This window comes from Paralichthys olivaceus, chromosome 20 (assembly GCF_024713975.1).
Source record: "Paralichthys olivaceus isolate ysfri-2021 chromosome 20, ASM2471397v2, whole genome shotgun sequence".
NCBI classification, from domain to species: Eukaryota; Metazoa; Chordata; class Actinopteri; order Pleuronectiformes; family Paralichthyidae; genus Paralichthys; species Paralichthys olivaceus.
The window spans coordinates 132,387-149,534 of record NC_091112.1 but is presented as its reverse complement, the minus strand read 5'-3'; the positions used below and the strand labels follow the sequence as shown (position 1 = coordinate 149,534).

Genomic DNA, 17,148 nt, shown 5'->3' with positions numbered 1-17,148 from the left:
AACTTCACATTAAACTAGATCCAGTGAAATCACAGAAGCTTGATCTATTTTAGAAGAAACGGATCCGTGATCAAAGTGATGTAGATCAATCAATGACATTTTATTTATTTTAGTGTGTGAACATTACATTCTGACAGGACTTTCTCAAAGTGGGTCAAACAGCAGCATGAGAAATCAATAAATAATCAAGACGACTGAACAAAGCAGCTGAAAAGAAAAAGGCACAAATAGAAACTGATGAAAACGTCTCACAGGTAGAACTCGTCTAATAAATAAATAATTTATGTGACACTGAGGAACATTCTGATCATTGTCTAAAATAAAGTGATAATGATAAATTATAGATCTGACATGGACAAATACTCAAGAGGTGCATCCCATTCACAACAGAGACCTGATGATGTCATGATGTCCTCTTCCTGTGCTTAATTCTTCACTATGACATCATCACGTCTTCAGTGAGTGTGATGCATCTTCATACAACACTGAGTCAGAGTGAACACGAAGCTGAGGGACGCTAATCTGAACCAGAACCTGAATCTGAACCAGGACCAGTCTCTGCAGACTGATTTTAATTTTCTGACGAATTCACTGAAAAACACAAATGTTCTGTAAATGCTCCTGAAGACAAACTTCAAGCTGGAGCAAGAGACTGATCCAGGATCTGGGGTCACAGATCAAGTGAGGTTGGTCAGAGGTGGTCTGGGGTCAGGTCAGGGGACATGTGGTCTGGGGTCAGGGGACACGTGGTCTGGGGTCAGAGGTCAGGTGGTCTGGGATCAGAGGACATGATGTCTGGGATCAGAGGACATGATGTCTGGGACCAGAGGACAGGTGGTCTTGGATCAGAGGACATGCGGTCTGGGATCAGAGGACATGATGTCTGGGTTCAGAGGACAGGTGGTCTTGGATCAGGGGACAGGTGGTCTGGGATCAGGGGACAGGTGGTCTGGGTTCAGAGGACATGTAGTCTGGGTTCAGAGGACAGGTGGTCTGGGATCAGAGGACATGCGGTGTGGGATCAGAGGACAGGTGGTCTGGGTTCAGAGGACAGGTGGTCTTGGATCAGGGGACAGGTGGTCTGGTCTCACAGCAGCAGGTTGAGGTCGGCGAGCAGAGTGTCCACGTCAGCGATCGGAGCTCTCCAGTAGTTAAAGGAAGAAAACTCCTGCAGCTTCGTCTGTGGAGAGAGGAAGAGAAGACGGAGTCAACACGACCATCGGACCTGGATCAAACCTGGTGACAGGTGAGTCACAGCTCCACCTGCTGGCAGCAGAACAAAGTGCTTTTGCAAAGACATTTAAAATGTGATTCTCGTTGGCAGATTAATCCAAATACATGAAGTCATGTGATCAAACAATCAAAGCTCAGACGTCCTCTCTCACCTCCTCGTCCTGACGCCTCAGTTTGGGCAGCTTGTCTTTTCCTTTTCTGCTATTGGTCGACTGACCGTCAGTCAAACCCATATTCTCCAGCTCGGATAGATCGAGGGCTGGGATTGGCTGCCTCCAGAAGAGGAAGGACTCGTATTGGCTGTTTGACTTCTCCTTCATCTTTAAAGCTGAGACAGGAACAGACATTAGCAGAAGGTTCTCTAACGTCAACCAGGGTGTGAGATATTAACAAGCAACTGACGATAATTAGACCGCCGATCGAGCCGGGCCAGGCTCTCTGTCCGGGACGAGTGGGTGAATGAGAGTTAGAGTGAGGGAGGGAGGGAGGGATAAGGCTGAGAGACACACCATGAAAGAGAAGGCTCTGTGATCTCTAGAATGCTGCAAAATGATTTACTGTCATCAAATACTGGGCTGGTGGAGAGGGGCGCTCGCTCTACCCGGGCTGGAGTCACTCTGACTCAGCCAGTGGAGCTGGTGCCAGGTGCCTGGCTCTCTCTCCCCCTCTCTCCCTCCCTCACGGCGCTGGTGGAGAGGAGCGCTCGCTCCGGGTGGCTCTACACTCGATATTCTCAATACTTGATAACGTCAGCTCAAACATCGTTAAAACAACAATTAAGATATTATCGTAGACGATAAATATGACACATCCCTAATGTCAACAGATCCGTTTTGTGATGAGTCATCGTCACGTCTGTACAGGGCCGTCAACAGGGTCCGTCAGGTGGTTACCGGGGCCCCGACTGTTCTGTGGACGGCACGACCCCGCAGGTACAAAACTTATATTGAGCTTTTCAAACGTGGCGACAGATTAAACATAGAAATAATTCTGACGTCAACACGAAGTCTGATTCAGTGAAGACAGATCCAGTCCTTCAGGTTATTTTAGACGCTGTATTTTTAGTGTGAGCTGTTTTCAGCAGAGACGCTGACACACAACCTCCGTCTGTAACTTCAACACTAACTTTATCGAAACAGGACAGAACATTGATCTGATGCTTCATCTGTTACCATGGTGATCGAAGTCTGCTCAAATGCTTCCTGTTCTTAAAATGATGATGATTAATAGATCCAGATGTGGATTGTCCACGTCCCTGATTGTCTTCAGATATGGTCGTTGGACATATTAATATGTGCTTAGGACACTACAGGGGGCGCTGCTAAACACTCTGGGACTTGAAGACAGCAGCTGACAGGAAGAGACTAGATGGACTGATTAGAGGACAACTGGTGGACAGACGAATAAGTTGTGTCCTCTGACCTGAAGGACCATCACAGCTCCTGTCTTTTTATTTTATTCTCTCTCTCTGTGTCTGTCTGTCTTTCTCTGTCTCTCTCTCTCTCTCTCTGTCTGTCTCTCTCTCTGTCTGTCTCTCTGCCCTTCTCTCTCTGTCTGTCTCTTTCTCTCTCTGTCCTTCTCTCTCTCTCTCTCTGTCTCTTTCTGTCCTTCTCTCTCTCTCTCTCTCTCTCTGTCTCACTCTCTCTGCTCTGCCTGTCTGTCTCTCTGTCCTTCTCTCTCTCTCTCTCTCTGTCTGTCTCTCTGTCCTTCTCTCTCTCTGTCTCTTTCTCTCTCTGTCCTTCTCTCTCTCTGTCCTTCTCTCTCTCTGTCTCTTTGTCTCTGTCTGTCTCTCTCCCTGATAAAATGGCGTCACTATTGGTGATAGGTGTGACTATTATTGGATGGATGTAAGAGGCGTTGCCCGGGGCTCGAACTGATTCAGGCGGTGAATCCGCTTTACCACAAAGACTCCGGAACATATTGGAGTTTCAGTCTAAAGTCGGTTTTAACAGTTTTTAACGATTTAAACGGTTTTACCGGTTTCACCGGGTCGGAGGCGCAGCGGGACTCGACAACAGATACCGTTACCGGGACCAGATGTGATGACACAGAGAGACACATTAAAGATGTCCACATTAAAGATGTCCACGTTAAAGATGTCCACGTTAAAGATGTCCTTATTAAAGATGTCCTTATTAAAGATGTCCACATTAAAGATGTCCACGTTAAAGATGTCCACGTTAAAGATGTCCTTACCTTCTTGTCTCTTCTTCTTTGTTCTTCTGCTGCAGCTTCTCCTGCGTCGATCACTGGATCACTTCCTGTTACACTTTTCAAAATAAAACGCAGCGCGTTCTGTGTTTCAGAGTAAGAGTTGTTAATATTCATGTTAACAGTGATAATGAGTTGAATATGAGACCACACACTTGTTCTAAGATGATCCAGCTCTATCAGAGAATCGTTCAGTGAGATATTCTCTCTTCCAGAGGTTGGTCTGATTGTGCTGTGGCTGCTGGAAATCATTCCAGTTACATTTACCTGAGTATCATCCGTCGATATAAGTGAGGAATTCTTTAGAGACTGTGGCTCCACTGAGATTGACCATCATGTAGCCCTGGAAACTCACTACGATTAACATTGGACTCAGTGGCGGTTGGTCAATAGAGGGCGCTAGGGCGCCTCTCTCCCTTGTGGAGTGTTTATTTTAAAAAATCTAACATTAGCTATTATAAATGATTTAAGTATCTATGTGTTTAAATTTCATAATGTCGTGTGTTGTATAACATATAAATAAACATGTTCGGTAGAAATGGGAAACGAGTGTTCAGGGACACAGTCAGTTCAGGGGCTGGAACCGTCGCCCATAAAGCAGAGACGAGGAGCCAACAAGAGGCTGTTGCTGGGTAAGATACATGTACGGCAAAGCAAATCGGCAAAAATAACGCACGAAGGGCGATTCTGATAGCGCCCCACGCCAGGCCCCTCAGTGTCGTGGCGGAGGATGTCAGACGGTCCTAGCGTCAGTGATCCACAGGAAACAGCATCGCAGCCTCCAGATTCAGGACGATCTCTTCTCCAACCTCCATTTGAGGAGAACTTTGGTTAAAAACTGTGAATTAAAGAAACTGAACCAGATGAAGCTGATTTTAACATCAACCAACAAGCCAGAGAAAAGGTCAAACGTTCACCCGAGGAGTTTCCCGTCAGCGGTGCAGCAGGAAGGCGTGGCTAGCAGGACGTATGGAGTATGAGTCATAATCTAGTAGTAGATGGCCCCTCCTCTTTTGTCATCATAGTGTTTGTGAATTGCACTGTGTGTGTTTCAGGACGAGGAGTAAACACTAGTGACCAGACTCAGTCTAATGAAGCTCTACGACTCTCTGAGCACAAGGGCCACAACCATTCATAATTTACATGATTTATCAAACAGCTGATTATTATTATTTTTGCATATTTTATATTTATTTAGTTTTCTAAGTTTAGTTTTTTAAGTTTGTTTGTGCACGATGCAGTTAGCTTTGTGCTTTCGTATAAAAATGACTGCCAGGTTACTGAAAACTGAGCACAGCACCACCAAAAAGAGTTTTCACCAGCCGCCGCTGATTAGACTCCATAGCGCATGTTAAAAAGAAGCAGTGAGTCGTTAAAGACTCTTTGTCCAAAATGCTGCAGCACATGTCCTGACAAGAACCAGGAACAGAGACCAGCTTCACTACACTGGCTTCCTGTTTAAAATCCTCCTCCTCACCTACATTAACAATACGGCAGCATCAAACCTTAAAGAGCTCAAAGTACCATATCACTACTAGAGCCCTGAGCTCCCAGAATTCATTCTTTTGTCCCTAAAGTTTCTAAAAGTAGAGGAGGAGCCAGAGCGTTCAGCATCAAGCTCCTCTCCTGTGGAATCATCTCAGGTTCAGTTCTGGAGGCAGACTCCCGCTCTACGTTTAAGATTCAAACTTCTTTCATGATGAAGGTTTAGTTAGAGCTGGTCCAGGTTTGTCTTGGACCTGCTCTTAGTTCTGCTGCTGGACGTCTAGAGGCTGGAGGACACAGGACACATGGAGCTTCTCTTTCCTCTTCATCACATTAATGTCTCATTAACATGTTACTAACGTGACTTCTGTTAGTGGTGTTGATGGAGCAGCTGTGTGTCAGGCAGCAGGAGGCGCTGTGTGACCAGGAACAGAGGAGGAGGAGGAGGAGGAGGAGGAGGAGGAGGAGGAGGAGGATGGGTTTCCTGTTCGGGGCCACACCTCAGAGAGAGAGAGAGAGAGAGAGACACTCACAGAGAACTGGAGCTGTGAATGATCTCAGTGACCGTTTTTTCACTTTTCATTTTTTCAGTCTGAGTCGTTGTGTTGGTCTGTTCGTCTCTGGTGAGTCTGCTGCTTCTGTTTCTATTAAACCTGCTTTCAAACCTTTAAAAGGAACTTTGGCCTCACTTCCCTCTTTCATTACACATTGACTCAAAACACACGGCTGAACTTTGACACCAGTGTGTGTTCTAAAAACAAAGCTGACATCTTCAACTCGTGGACAAGCAGTGTCCACAGACTTTTGACCGTTTACATGGGGCTGTTACTGACAGATGTTTTCTTTATTGATGAAGTGAAACGTCAGAAAAGTGATAAATGTCTGCAAAGTCTCAATTTACAGGGTTTCGCTCTAAAACACAGATCCAATGTTAGTCCAGTGTTAGTCCAATGTTAGACCAGTGTTAGTCCAGTGTTAGACCAGTGTTAGTCCAGTGTTAGTCCAGTGTTAGACCAGTGTTAGTCCAGTGTTAGTCCAGTGTTAGTCCAATGTTAGTCCAGTGTTAGTCCAGTGTTAGTCCAGTGTTAGTCCAATGTTAGTCCAGTGTTAGTCCAGTGTTAGTCCAGTGTTAGTCCAGTGTTAGTCCAGTGTTAGTCCAGTGTTAGACCAGTGTTAGACCAATGTTAGTCCAGTGTTAGTCCAGTGTTAGTCCAATGTTAGTCCAGTGTTAGTCCAGTGTTAGTCCAGTGTTAGTCCAGTGTTAGTCCAGTGTTAGTCCAGTGTTAGACCAGTGTTAGTCCAATGTTAGTCCAGTGTTAGTCCAGTGTTAGTCCAATGTTAGTCCAGTGTTAGTCCAGTGTTAGTCCAGTGTTAGTCCAGTGTTAGTCCAGTGTTAGTCCAGTGTTAGACCAGTGTTAGACCAGTGTTAGTCCAATGTTAGACCAGTGTTAGTCCAGTGTTAGACCAGTGTTAGTCCAGTGTTAGTCCAATGTTAGACCAGTGTTAGTCCAGTGTTAGACCAGTGTTAGTCCAGTGTTAGTCCAGTGTTAGTCCAGTGTTAGTCCAGTGTTAGTCCAGTGTTAGACCAGTGTTAGTCCAGTGTTAGTCCAGTGTTAGTCCAATGTTAGTCCAGTGTTAGTCCAGTGTTAGTCCAGTGTTAGTCCAGTGTTAGACCAGTGTTAGTCCAGTGTTAGACCAGTGTTAGTCCAGTGTTAGACCAGTGTTAGACCAGTGTTAGACCAGTGTTAGACCAGTGTTAGTCCAGTGTTAGTCCAGTGTTAGTCCAATGTTAGTCCAGTGTTAGTCCAGTGTTAGACCAGTGTTAGTCCAGTGTTAGTCCAGTGTTAGACCAGTGTTAGTCCAGTGTTAGTCCAGTGTTAGTCCAGTGTTAGTCCAGTGTTAGACCAGTGTTAGTCCAGTGTTAGACCTTCTAGTTGGAGGACAACTGCTCTACCCCCTCAGCCACAGCCGTCCCACACCCATTGGACAGTAGTACCTGTCAATTCCACCGTGATATCCACGCCCTGGTACATACGGTGCTTAATGGTCTATTTGAAATAATAAATGATCATAATTTACTAAATGAACATCAGCTGTATCGAAGAAGACTTTTCACCGAATTTTCTTGAATTTTCTTGAAGTTTCTCGATGTTTCTTGAAGTTTCTTGAATTTTATTGATGTTTCTTGATGTTTCTTGAAGTTTCTTGAAGTTTCTCGATGTTCTTCCTGTCTGTTGATGACTTCAGGACTGATTCTGTGTTTTTCACTTTGTTGGCCTGGAGACGTGGAGTTTCATAGGAAGTTGGTCAGTGTCTGAGCAGCTCGTTCATGGCATCTGGACTCTGACCTCAGTTTTTGTTTGTGTGAATTTAACCTTCATGTTTTATCAGCCACACACACACACACACACACACACACACACACACACACACACACACACACACACACACACACACACACACAGAGTCACACAAACTATTTTATAAAACACAGCTGATGACATCACACTCAACTGAATGTGTTCAGACAGCACAGAACTTCTCCAATAATAATAATATACACTTTATTTTAAAGAATTAGCACATATAAAACTAAAACTACTAAATAATATTAGGAGGATTATAAGGATTTTTATTATCACATAGTATTTTCAGTTTTAAAAAGTGAACCAGCAGAAGAATTGTTTTTTACTCTGACATGTTAAAGTTAAAGTGTCGGTTGTGTTCTGTCAGGCCGTTAACCAGACGGAAAGTTTTTCCTTCATGTGAATGAAAAGAGCTCATTGTGGAGCTGCTCTCTCTGCTGACCTACTAAAAGTCTTGCTATCACTTTGACCCACTCTCTCACTTCCTGCCCTGTCATGGACCACTTTCAGAATCAGAGACGACCTGTCGTCCTGGTAACAGGAGAAGTGACAGCTGTCAATCAAAATCAAGCTGCTGGGGGCGGGGTGTTTCTGTCCTCATGTTCTTATGGCTATATATGAAGATGATCAGTGACTGTATATAAAGACGATCACTGACTGTATATAAAGATGATCACTGACTGTATATAAAGACCATCACTGACTGTATATAAAGACCATCACTGACTGTATATAAAGATGATCACTTACTGTATATAAAGGCGATCACTGACTGTATATAAAGACCATCACTGACTGTATATAAAGATGATCACTGACTGTATATAAAGACCATCACTGACTGTATATAAAGACAATCACTGACTGTATATAAAGACGATCAGTGACTGTATATAAAGACGATCACTGACTGTATATAAAGACCATCACTGACTGTATATAAAGACAATCACTGACTGTATATAAAGATGATCACTGACTGTATATAAAGATGATCACTGACTGTATATAAAGATGATCACTGACTGTATATAAAGACAATCACTGACTGTATATAAAGATGATCACTGACTGTATATAAAGACGATCACTGACTGTATATAAAGATGATCACTGACTGTATATGAAGATGATCAGTGACTGTATATAAAGATGATCACTGACTGTATATAAAGACCATCACTGACTGTATATAAAGACAATCACTGACTGTATATAAAGATGATCACTGACTGTATATAAAGATGATCACTGACTGTATATAAAGACAATCACTGACTGTATATAAAGACCATCAGTGACTGTATATAAAGATGATCACTGACTGTATATAAAGACCATCAGTGACTGTATATAAAGATGATCACTGACTGTATATAAAGACCATCACTGACTGTATATAAAGATGATCACTGACTGTATATAAAGATGATCACTGACTGTATATGAAGATGATCACTGACTGTATATAAAGACGATCACTGACTGTATATAAAGACCATCACTGACTGTATATAAAGATGATCACTGACTGTATATAAAGACCATCACTGACTGTATATAAAGACAATCACTGACTGTATATAAAGATGATCACTGACTGTATATAAAGACGATCACTGACTGTATATAAAGACCATCACTGACTGTATATAAAGATGATCACTGACTGTATATAAAGACCATCACTGACTGTATATAAAGACAATCACTGACTGTATATAAAGATGATCACTGACTGTATATAAAGATGATCACTGACTGTATATGAAGACCATCAGTGACTGTATATAAAGATGATCACTGACTGTATATAAAGACCATCACTGACTGTATATAAAGACAATCACTGACTGTATATAAAGATGATCACTGACTGTATATAAAGATGATCACTGACTGTATATGAAGATGATCACTGACTGTATATAAAGACGATCACTGACTGTATATAAAGACCATCACTGACTGTATATAAAGATGATCACTGACTGTATATAAAGACCATCACTGACTGTATATAAAGACAATCACTGACTGTATATAAAGATGATCACTGACTGTATATAAAGATGATCACTGACTGTATATGAAGACCATCACTGACTGTATATAAAGATGATCACTGACTGTATATAAAGACCATCACTGACTGTATATGAAGATGATCACTGACTGTATATAAAGACGATCACTGACTGTATATAAAGACCATCACTGACTGTATATAAAGATGATCAGTGACTGTATATAAAGATGATCATTCTGACTGTATATGAAGATGATCACTGACTGTATATGAAGATGATCACTGACTGTATATAAAGACCATCACTGACTGTATATAAAGATGATCAGTGACTGTATATAAAGATGATCACTGACTGTATATAAAGACCATCACTGACTCTATATAAAGATGATCAGTGACTGTATATAAAGACCATCACTGACTGTATATGAAGATGATCACTGACTGTATATGAAGATGATCACTGACTGTATATGAAGATGATCACTGACTGTATATAAAGATGATCACTGACTGTATATGAAGATGATCACTGACTGTATATAAAGATGATCACTGACTGTATATAAAGACCATCACTGACTGTATATGAAGATGATCACTGACTGTATATAAAGATGATCACTGACTGTATATAAAGACCATCACTGACTGTATATAAAGATGATCACTGACTGTATATAAAGATGATCACTGACTGTATATGAAGATGATCACTGACTGTATATAAAGACCATCACTGACTGTATATAAAGATGATCACTGACTGTATATAAAGACACTGACTGTATATAAAGATGATCACTGACTGTATATAAAGACACTGACTGTATATAAAGATGATCACTGACTGTATACTGTTAATACAGGTTTTGGTGTTTACATAGATTTTTTTTTTGGTCCATGTCCCATTTGCTAACATGGAGGAGGAGGGGTTAATGACCTTACTCCAGTTGGCCAGCAGGGGGTGATATAGATCATTTGCTGAGTGTCAGTCATGTGACCTTGTGGTGGCTTCTGATTGGTTGGTTGCACAGGTGTGTCTCTTTGAACTTTGATCTGTGATGTAAGCGTCAGAGCTGAGTCTGAACAGTCAGTTTGTTTGTCACCTGAGTTTAAATAAAGATTTCAGCTGATTCGATCATGTGACGTTCACTGTCACAGTCGTTTGTTTGTTTTCAGTCTGATGAGCAGCTGACCACAGATCAGGTGATGATGATGACATGATGTCATCACAACTTTATTTTCTGTTTCAGTCTCTTCTTCAGTTCAAGGTTTAATATAAGATGTCCGACCATCGTTCAATCTGTTTTCCATGTATATATATAAAAGTCATATTTTCAAACCTGCAGACATCTTTAGTATTAATCAAAGTAACAGTGCGTTTCATTTGGTCGCCAGTTGGTGGCGTCATGTCCTCTTTGTTCATGTGTCAGCATTTGTCAGAAGAGTCAAAGATTTTTGTCCAGTTTCACTTTTACAAGACACTCTTTATATCTTGGTGGTTTTCAACTCTATATTTGAAGCAGACGTCCGGATGTTAAGTTTCAGAGAAACAAACGTTAGGGACTGAATCACTTTGACCTCTGACCTCTGAGAGGGAGACCCCTAGTGGCAGAGTGACACATGGTGAGTTTCAGAGAAACCCAAAAATCAGACAGGAAGCAGAATGAAGGTTAGATTTGACAATTAAGCTCCAATGTCTCTGTCTGTCCTCTCTCAGCAGAGACATCCCTGTCTGTCCTCTCTGACAGTGGCTGCAGAGTTAAATTCCTCAGTGCAGATTAGTTGTGAATGTGAAGCGAGACGAGACATGTCTCTGTGTCTTTCACACTCTTTCTTTATCTGCTGAAATGTGTTGGATGGACTCCAGATGTTCTCCTGTGAGACAGAGACACAGACACAGACAGACATAGACTTCATGTGAGGACGTTCTCGGGGTGTTTCTATTCTTCTATCATTGTGGGGACATGTTTTAATCAAATTTGATATATTTTTTCTGCAGTTTTGAAAAGTGACACTTTCAGAACCTGGAACAAAACAAGTTCAGCCGTTGTTTTAGTGAGAAAAGAACAAACCGTGCTGTGAAAGATGAAGTGACACAAGCAGCAGGTTCAGGAACGTGATGAATCATCACACGAGTGATTCACTCTGACGGAACCACAGTTTAAAAAAACACTTCTGTTACCAATCAAACAAGAATCAAATGTGTTTCTCTTGCTCTGTCTCCACAGATCAAACCTGAAGCTCTTTCTGGATTTTAAACGTTAATTCTGGGAAAAAAAATTCATCTGGTTGCAACAAAAACACCAACAAATCAGTGGATCTCCAGGATCTCGTCGGGACATTTTTTGTTCCTGTCAGAACTTGTGGAATTTTATCAGACTTGTTTTACCCTCCTGGAGTCCAGCGTTCGGTCGGAGCCAGGATCTTTTGCGGGTTTTATTCCTCTTCCTCTGAGCATCAGCGTCTGCGTGCAGCTCGTTTGACTGAATGCCCCAGGATTACCCTCAGGCTGCAGCTCTTCATTCGGCCTGCAGAGCGGCAGCAGAGAGCAGCAGCTGGCAGCTGGAGAGGCGGAGCATCAGCATGAGCGACTTCTGGCACAAGATGGGCTGCTGTGTGGTGGCTAAACCAACACCTGTGAGACACACACACACACACACACACGTTTGGTATTCTTAGTGAGGACACTCATTGGCATAATGCATTCTCTCGTCTCTAACCCTAATTTGAACCATCACAACTAAATGCCTAACCTTAACCCAAACCCAAACCCAAACCTTAACCCAAACCTTAACCATAACCTAACCTAACTTACACCTGATCCTAACCCTAAAACCAAGTCTTTACCATCAAACAGAAGAAGTGAGGTCCAGACAAAATGTCCTCAGTCTGTAGGTTCTATGCTTAAAATGGTCCTCACAAAGATATAAGTACAGGAACACACTCCTTCCTCCACAGTAAAACTCTCTGTTGCTGATGTAACCACGTCTCCGTCGGCCATGTTGGAGTCTTCTAGTCTCTGTGTATCAACAGCTGTGAAAAATATCGACATATGAATATCTTAAATCACAGAGGCTGTTGTCGTTAGTGATGATGAACATTAACAAACGACAGAAGTCACTTCCTGTGAGTTAACGAGAGTGGAGCAGGTCACAGGTCAGAGGTTTGGATCTTAAACTGATGAGAGAGACGAAAGAGATTAACGAGCAAATGTCAGACTATAACCTTCTACCTACAACCTTCTGCTGTTACGTAAGAATAATCCTGACAAACATCAACTGCAGCAGAGGAGATTTCAATGAGGTGTTCAGGGTCTGACAGAGCTCAGACTGTCCCTGAACGCAGCACAGACTCCTGTATTGTCACAGACCTTCCTCCGGAACAGCTTCACTGTCTGAAGCTTTTATTCTGAAAAATACTGTCCTGCTAAAACTAAACATTCAAGATTTTATTCTTCTCTTTTTACATCGTTACTAATGTGTGTGTTTGTGTAGAAGAAGAAGAGGAGGAAGATTGATCGCACGATGATCGGAGAGCCGACAAACTTCATCCACCTCACACACATCGGCTCTGGAGAGATGGCAGAGGGTCTGCAGCCGGTGAGAGGACACGAGTGTGTGTGAGACAGACAAAGACAGACAGAGAGATTGACAGAGAGACAGAGACAGAAAGAGAGACAGAGAAAGAGAGAGAGCAAATGTCACTTCCTTCCTGTTTCTATTTTAGCTTCACTCCCTCAGATCTGTTAGTCTGTTAGAACACACACACACACACACACACACACACACACACACACACACATTCATTAATTACATCAATTATTAGATTAAAATAATAAAGCATTTCTCACAGAGTAGAAGAAACAGCAGTAGGTGAGAATCTGGATTATCTAAATAATAATAATCGTAATTCCTAAAATGTAGTTATCAAACTCTTACCACAAAGAAACTCAATGAATAAAAAGAAAACACAAACATGTAGAACTGGAATTCAAACACTTTTCTGTAAAATATAATTTCATCAAAATATTAAAATCATAACAAATGAAACAGGTGACAAAATATTGTACGGAGTGAATTCATTGTGTGTGTGTGTGTGTGTGTGTGTGTGTGTGTGTGTGTGTGTGTTGTTTCCAGTCGGGGTCGGTTCAGGAGCAGATGAGGTCCAAAGGCCCGAACATGAACGGCAGGGACAGCCTGTTATAGCTGGTGAACACACACACACACACACACACACACACACACACACACACACACACACACACACACACACAGCAAAGCGCTTGACTGCCAACTGCAGGGGGCGCTGTCATAAAGACCATCTTAAAACCATCCAACATGAAGGGGTCGCTCATCGTCCACGTCTCGGGTTCAGGGAACCAGGACTACATACCCCAGAATCCCTTTCTGCTAAATAACACAACGTCAAGAACAACAAATTATTTACCCAGCATTCATAGAACTTTTCTCAACACTCAGTGAAGATGGTCATCTACCTTCTCTGGAATTTTCTGAATAGACTTAATGTCCCAGGATGCTTCACTGCACAGCTGACTTGTACAGGACTGTACAGAATTGTACAGAATTCCTCACTCTGCTCAGCCCCACTGCTGCTGCTCGATGATGTAAGAGTTGGGAAAGTCCCTGAAAGTCTGCTGTTCTGGAGCAGTTTATAATTTTACTATTGTTCAGACTTTTGAAACGTTCTTCTGTTGTTAGTGATTCGCTGTTTTCCTGATGAAACATCTGAAGAAGTGAGATCATGTTCAAAGTGTCTTCACGACTTCTGTGAACTCAAAGCAACTTTACGTGTGAATAACAAGTTAACACATTTCTGGAATTTCTTTGTATTTTAAAGACATTTTATTTATTGTGTAAATGTTCAGATTCGTTTCCTGACGTTTCGAAACATTTAGGTTCTGTGTTTCAAACATAATAAATAAATAAAGTTCATTTATTTCATATGTAAACACGACCGGTCTGTAAAAACTGTCAGGGGGTTGGGGGTGGGGGTTTTATGCCCTACCCTGGGTGGTTGCCATGGAAACTGCTGAGTCATGGTGTACCCCCTCACTGTGCAACCGGCACCTTCCTCCCTGAAGAGGCACAACTGTCAGAATAATGTTCGTGGACGCTGTTGTTGATGGATCGACCTGTTTGTGTTGTTGTTCAGTCAGGAAGTTGTGTCGGTATTTTGTATGAACAAATCTTTTATTGATCACAAAGTTTTTTGTGACTTGCGTCTTTGTGGTCCTTGAAACAAATAAACACTTTCATCTTTAGTTCATTTCCTTTCGTGTGATGTGACTCAACTGCAGTTCCTCTAATGTCCACTAGAGGCTACTGTTTAACTTCAGGTTGAATGCTTGTTTGTGTGATTGACAGGTGTCTCATCCAATCACAGCTGTGGACGTGACTGATGTTTTAATGATAATCTGTCGACACGTCACGAACACGAACGTGATCCTGCTTCCGTTTTAACTCGAACATTGCTGATGCTAATGCTAAATAAAATGATTAGAGCCGCTTGAAAGAAACATCTGGACAAAATGTTTGAGTTAAGAGATTAACAAAGATAATTATTTATGCTATTACATGTTGACAACAAGCCAACAGGATCATTTCAGTAGATAAACATACGGAGTGTTTGAAATGTTCGAGGGCAAGAAATATTTTATTTATTAGAAGAAGTAAATAAATCATCTTTGAGGTTATAGAATATTTTTATAGAATTGTTTTAGGATGTTTTAAAGTGTTTTATCATCATAACAGAGAATATTTCAATCTCAGATTAATCTCAAAATTCAAACTGTTGTTTTTCTCATTTTCAAAAAAACGAACACAAAAAATTAAAGTGACATGTACGTGTGTATTCTATGACTCTGCATTTTGTGGAGTTGGTCTCGTGTTTGGTTTTGTGCTTAACGTCCTCATGAAACACAGATGGACTTTATTCGTCCTCATTGTGTAACATGTGTCTCACGCCCGGATGAATCTGTTTTCTCTCCTCTAGCGTCTGAGTTCATCACCATGTTACTAGAACATCGGCTGAAAGTAGTGAAGAGTCGACAGCTGAACATCTTTCTTATAGATCAGGTCACACATTATGAATCTGGTGTCTTTGTGTGGTGTGTAGGGACATTGTATCTTGTGTGTATGTTGTGTGTAGGAACATTGTATGTTGTGTGTATGTTGTGTGTATGTTGTGTGTACGTTGTGTGTATGAACATTGTATGTTGTGTGTATGTTGTGTGTATGAACATTGTATGTTGTGTGTATTTTGTGTGTATGAACATTGTATGTTGTGTGTATGAACATTGTATGTTGTGTGTATGAACATTGTATGTTGTGTGTATGGACATTGTATGTTGTGTTTATGGACATTGTTTGTTGTGTGTATGAACATTGTATGTTGTGTGTATTTTGTGTGTATGAACATTGTATGTTGTGTGTATGAACATTGTATGTTGTGTGTATTTTGTGTGTATGAACATTGTATGTTGTGTGTATTTTGTGTGTATGAACATTGTATGTTGTGTGTATGAACATTGTATGTTGTGTGTATGAACATTGTATGTTGTGTGTATGGACATTGTATGTTGTGTTTATGGACATTGTATGTTGTGTGTATTTTGTGTGTATGAACATTGTATGTTGTGTGTATTTTGTGTGTATGAACATTGTATGTTGTGTGTATGAACATTGTATTTTGTGTGTATGAACATTGTATGTTGTGTGTATGGACATTGTATGTTGTGTTTATGGACATTGTATGTTGTGTGTATGAGCCTGTTACCTGCACACTCACTGACCCGCCTCACTTCACACATTAACAATAAACACCAACACTCATCACAAGTTATTAGAACCTGAACAGAACTTTACTTTGTGTGTGTTTGATTCTCTCCAGAGTTTTTCTACATGTTTAAATACACACAACACAAGACAAGATGTGACGGACACAGTCAGGACGTCAGGGTTGGAATGACATCATCGATTATCTGGTTATTATTTGTCTGAAGAGAGACACTACCTTACACACACACTCAAACATGTTATTATGATGTAACGTGGTGCTTTAACTTCGTTGTTGCATAAGAAGCCACTTCCTGTTTATCCAGGAACATAAATATGAATTCTGCAGCTTTTTATAAAGATCAGTTCTACGTGTGATTAGAAAACCTCAGAGGAGCAGAGTCACTGTGTGTGTGTGTGTGATGATCCTAACTGGAAAAATGTCCCCAAACAACTGAACATTCTGATTTGTCCTCAGAAGCACAGACACACACACACACTGTGTTCCTGTTTATTAAGTTTCTTCAGCAGTGACCTCACTTCCTTCCTGTCAGGCTCCATTTCCTTTCCAGGCTTATTCTTCTTTGAGTTCATTTGTGGCTGGTAACCAACGAAAAGTTTTTTACTGCCATCTACTGGTTGTTTATGATATGTTAATAATATTACTATATAATAATATATGACCATAATACTATTATAGTAATACCATAATAATATTATATATTACTATAATAATATTATGTATTACCATAATGATATTGGTCTTGTGCAGTCAGGTTCTCTTTTGGGATCCAGACCTGAAACTGGCTGCTCAACATTCTGTCCCTGTTTATTACTTCACGCACCTGTGCAAAGTACATTACCGCCATCTACCTGCCAGCATCGCTCATATCGGACACACTGAAGGTTCATTCGAGGAGGAAGTGGAGACTTATTGTTGTCTTTCTTAAGTCTTTGATCTTTATAACAGTCTTTGATCTATATTTACAGTTTATTCATGTGAAACTAAAGAAATTAAACT

General features: G+C 41.1%; 2 protein-coding genes across 3 annotated transcripts; one reads left to right on the top strand and one right to left on the bottom strand.

Moving 5' to 3' along the window:
- Positions 1-76: 76 nt before the first annotated feature.
- Positions 77-3,569, bottom strand: mllt11 (MLLT11 transcription factor 7 cofactor). Of its 2 annotated transcripts, none has more exons than XM_069516544.1 (3): positions 3,430-3,569; positions 1,386-1,561; positions 77-1,180 (listed from the first exon to the last, which is right to left on the bottom strand). In XM_069516544.1, the coding sequence occupies exons 2-3, from the start codon at positions 1,551-1,553 to the stop codon at positions 1,088-1,090; spliced, it is 261 nt and encodes an 86-aa protein (XP_069372645.1). In that variant the 5' UTR covers positions 1,554-1,561; positions 3,430-3,569; the 3' UTR covers positions 77-1,087. The 2 variants fall into 2 exon arrangements, with proteins under 2 accessions (XP_069372645.1, XP_069372646.1); XM_069516545.1 differs by lacking the exon at positions 3,430-3,569 and adding an exon at positions 3,211-3,340.
- A 1,849-nt stretch (positions 3,570-5,418) lies between these two features.
- Positions 5,419-14,614, top strand: cdc42se1 (CDC42 small effector 1). Its single transcript, XM_069516543.1, has 4 exons — positions 5,419-5,552; positions 11,562-11,970; positions 12,828-12,932; positions 13,470-14,614. Exons 2-4 carry the CDS (start codon positions 11,821-11,823, stop codon positions 13,536-13,538), a joined length of 324 nt encoding a protein of 107 aa, XP_069372644.1. The 5' UTR covers positions 5,419-5,552; positions 11,562-11,820; the 3' UTR covers positions 13,539-14,614.
- The last annotated feature ends 2,534 nt before the right edge of the window (positions 14,615-17,148 follow it).